This window comes from Agaricus bisporus, assembly GCF_000300575.1.
Source record: "Agaricus bisporus var. bisporus H97 unplaced genomic scaffold AGABI2scaffold_10, whole genome shotgun sequence".
In the NCBI taxonomy this organism is placed as follows: Eukaryota; Fungi; Basidiomycota; class Agaricomycetes; order Agaricales; family Agaricaceae; genus Agaricus; species Agaricus bisporus.
In genome coordinates this window covers 1,571,279-1,575,358 of record NW_006267345.1, presented here as the reverse complement: position 1 = coordinate 1,575,358, position 4,080 = coordinate 1,571,279, and the positions used below count along the sequence as shown (strand labels likewise).

The 4,080-nt window shown below is 46.2% G+C and overlaps 2 protein-coding genes across 2 annotated transcripts; both read left to right on the top strand.

Moving 5' to 3' along the window:
* Positions 1–2,059: 2,059 nt before the first annotated feature.
* AGABI2DRAFT_75714 (hypothetical protein) lies at positions 2,060–2,443 on the top strand (the record flags this gene model as incomplete). The annotated part of the gene is made up of 1 exon (XM_006455475.1): positions 2,060–2,443. One exon carries the CDS (start codon positions 2,060–2,062, stop codon positions 2,441–2,443), a length of 384 nt encoding a protein of 127 aa, XP_006455538.1.
* Positions 2,444–2,916: 473 nt separating this feature from the next.
* Positions 2,917–3,856, top strand: AGABI2DRAFT_145655 (hypothetical protein; the record flags this gene model as incomplete). The annotated part of the gene is made up of 2 exons (XM_006455474.1): positions 2,917–3,618; positions 3,791–3,856. The coding sequence occupies 2 exons, from the start codon at positions 2,917–2,919 to the stop codon at positions 3,854–3,856; spliced, it is 768 nt and encodes a 255-aa protein (XP_006455537.1).
* Positions 3,857–4,080: the final 224 nt, after the last annotated feature.

Below are 4,080 nucleotides of genomic sequence, written 5' to 3'. Positions count from 1 at the left end.
TTACATAATAATTTCCCTCTGCTGCTACAGTTCGACGGAGGCTAAACTATCGGCATACTGCTAAAATGGTGCAAGCTACAGATTTACCAATTGAGCTTATCGATCTTATCTTATCTTATCTACCTCCGAATCATGCGGAACAAGTAGAATGGCGAAGGAGGGCGGCGGGTATAGGAAGAGAAGACAGGCCGGTAGGATGGAACCTATCGGATCATTGGTGCAGACGGTGTGGGAGAGTATGCTTAGCGATGTGGGACTATGAGGAACAGAAGGCGTGGGTAATACAGAGATGGGGATACTGGGGACCACGACACTGGGCAATAGCCGGATTCTTCGTACTATGCCCATGTGATGCGATGTTGGGGAATTACTTTGGTAGGTATTGGTTTGTGTGAATGAATTACTGGTTTAGGAGTTGTTTGTACTTGTGGACACTTTTATGGTTTGTTTGGTGTTGTTGACGTTTTTATGATCAATTTACTTTTGTTTACTTACTTCTTACTCCACTCTTCTTTTCACATGTCAAATGTATAATTAGTTTACTTTCTCATACGTACTTCTTTTCTCATGTCAAGTATATAAATAGTTACCTAGGGTAGTTGGTCTGTGCGCCGTAGTCTAGGTATATAAAGTAGGTAGAAACTTGTAGAAGACTCTGTCGAGTTCTCTTAGGTTCACGCCTAATACAACTTCTGTCACTATACTCTTTAGTTCTTGAGTTTAGGTGTGACCTGTGACATCACAGTCACAGTCGCCCTAACAGTAGAACTCGACACCTCCGGGGATCGCACAGCACAGTGCCCTCCCCATCTCTTACTCTCTCATCGCCCTCTGCTCTCTGCGCGCCGTCGCGGCCGCCACACTCATAGCCGGTCCCTAGGCTTAAGGGGTGATCGGGTACAGTCACAATGTACCCCGTTGAGATTAGGGCGTGTCACGTGCCCTAGTTGAACACGAGACGTTCACTACGTGAGGTGTTTTTTAGTATATACTTGTACCTTTCGTCGTATCAACCTCGTGCTGCGGCTGCATTGTCAGCTGGTACACGCAGAGGAGTGAGGGATCCACTTTAGGTGACCCTCTAGATTAGCGTGGGAATCCGTTCCCGTATATACTTCTAAACTTAGTCTATCCCTTCGGCCAAAGCAGCCTTTCTTGAATACAAAACTTTTTTCTTTTCGTGTACACATCCAAGTGAAGCAGGCTATTGGCTTCATTGGATAGGTGGATACGTACCAGGTGACAGGAAAAGACCTCCCTCACCTCCCTCAAAATTTCTCATCAACTACCGCCCGGAACATTCCGAGTACCTTCCTCTGAATCTGAGGAAGAAGAAGAACGCGCCTCGGAATCCCAATCCGAGGAATCCGAACCAGAACAACGAGCACCTTCCGTATCTCCCTTACCTCTCTACCAACCACCACCCCCCGAGTACAATGAATCCGATATGTCCACCGCACAACAAATCATGGAGCAATTAAATGCTCAACAAAATCTCATCGCCCAACTGCAACAGCAGCTCGCTACGTTGCAGAATCAGCCCCAGGGACAACCAGGGCCACAAGGACCGCAAGGTCCACCAGGGGAGGACGCAGATCTCCCAGTGGTCAACATACCGCCACAAATCGATGTGGCAAAACCAAAGATATTTTCAGGAGATGGAAGGGAGTTGAGCAGTTTCATTACCGCATGTAAGATCTATTTAAGTTTGAAGATGACGGGGAGATTGCAAGGAGATCAGATTACGTGGATACTGTCATACGTACAAGGAGGAGCGGCGGAGTCGTGGAAAGAAAATATTATGGAGATGATCGAGAACAATGAAGAAGAAGCTCCGGCCCACACGGAGGAGCTTTTTGATAGTCTCCGTAACAATTTCGGAGATGCGGACGAGGAGAGTACGGCGGTAGGGAAGTTAAGATTGATTGAGCAAGGAAACAAGAGTGCGGAAGAACATGTGCAGGAGTTCAAGCGAATCGCTCGGGACAGTGGATATGAGGGACGAGCCCTCATCGAAGAATTTAAGAGAAGTTTGTCAGGAAGAATCAGGAAAGCGTTGATGGAGGTGGAAAACCCACCAACTACTATCAGAAGTTGGTACGAGAGGAGTATGAAGTTAGATAGGCAGTGGAGGCAGGCTAAAGCAGAGGAAGAATATTATCGACGGGGGCAAGCGAAGCCCCAATTACGAACCCACACTCAGAACAACACTTTCGTGAGGCCCCAGCCTCAACGTCGAGACCCAAACGCAATGGATGTCGACTCTGCCACAGGACCCAGTCGAGGTCCTATCAAGTGTTACAAGTGTGGGAAGTTAGGGCATATGGCGAAGAATTGCTGGAGCAAGGCTCCAGCTCGAGACGTGCGAACATCGGATGTGGATGAACAGCGGGACTATTGGAAGAGGATGTTCGAGGAGGAGCAGAAGAATTTAAAAGAGTAAAGGAAGCAAAGTCTCCTCGTTTGACTTCCTACAACAAATTTGATGTACTATATAACGAAATCAATGTTTGTGATACGGTACAAGAGGAGAGTTTCCTTGTAAGGACAATACGACCTTTAAGGGAAATTAAGTTGAACGTGGGAGTGGAGAAATTGGACACACATGATGGAGTAGGAGTACAGGCGTTGTTGGACAGTGGAGCGACGGGGATGTTCATGGATAAGGCGTTTGCAGAAGAAGAAGGGTTCAAGCTGGAACCTTTAGAAAGACCTATCCCAGTCAAAAATGTTGATGGAACCATCAACGCATCTGGAGCAGTAACACACCGAGTTGCTGCAAATGTGTACTACAGAGGGCATAAAGAAAGAGTACACTTCGAAATATGTGGCCTAGGAAAGAATAAGGTCATATTAGGAATGCCTTGGTTACAGATGCACAATCCGGAAATTGATTGGGAGAAAGGAGAGGTAAAGATGACCAGGTGCCCAGACGGGTGTGGGTACAAAGACAAAGGAAAAGCCAAAGAAAAACAGGAGGAAATACGAAAGGTAGAAGAACCGAGGAAATCAACTAGGCAGTTGATGAAGGAAGCACGAGAGGAAGAGAAAAGGGAAAAACCTGACATGTCGCACAAACAATATGCAGGTTGGAAATTAATTTCCTTCCCAAAGAAATCAAATTGGGGAACGGTGTTGCAGTATAGATGCGAGGAATGTGGAACCCAGACTTCGGAACATTTGCTGAGCAAGCACAAATGCCCAGCAATAGAGGAAATCGCCTTGGATGAGTTTGGGATGCCATACGAAGGAAGTGATGACGAAGAGGAAGGGCCAACTATGGCCAAAATAGAAGCATACGAAAAAGAACAAGAAGAGATACGAGATGAAGAAGATAGATTTGAACGGGTGAACAAGGCAGTAGGAAGATTCACCACTCCCAAAAATATCATCGAAGGAATCGCCTTGGGAGTAGAAGCAGCGTTTGCTAGGGAATTGGCACGAAACAGGCGTGCTAATGGTGGAGCTGAGGGGTTGGCGCAACAACCCAAAGAGAAAGCTGAGGGGTGGGCGCAATCACCCGGTGACGTGGCTGACCGATTAAATGGGGATAAGGCAGAACGTCTAGAAGAAGACAACATCAAGACAGCCACCGCGGGAAAAGCGGAGGCTGGACAGGTACGTCCTAAACAAATAAGCGCCCAAAAGAAAAATAGGAGTAAAGAAGAGGAAGATCAATTGGAAACGTGGGTGAGAGGGATGACAGAAGAGATGCCGGAAGAAGAGGAAATTCGAAGCATAAATTCAGTTGAACAGATGGTACCAAAACGATTCCATAAATTCCTTAAAGTGTTCAAACAAAAGGAATCGGAAAGAATGCCCACTAGAAAACCCTGGGATCATACTATCGAATTGAAAGAGGATTTCAAACCCAAGAAAGGAAAGATATATCCCTTGTCACCAAATGAAAGAGAAGAGGTCCAAGCATTCGTCAAGGACCAACTTCGAAAAGAATATATTAGACCATCGAAATCTCCTCAAACTTCGCCAGTATTTTTTGTGCCAAAGAAGGATGGAAAGAAGCGGATGGTGCAGGACTATAGGTTTTTGAACGACTGGACAATTAAGAACAATTACCCT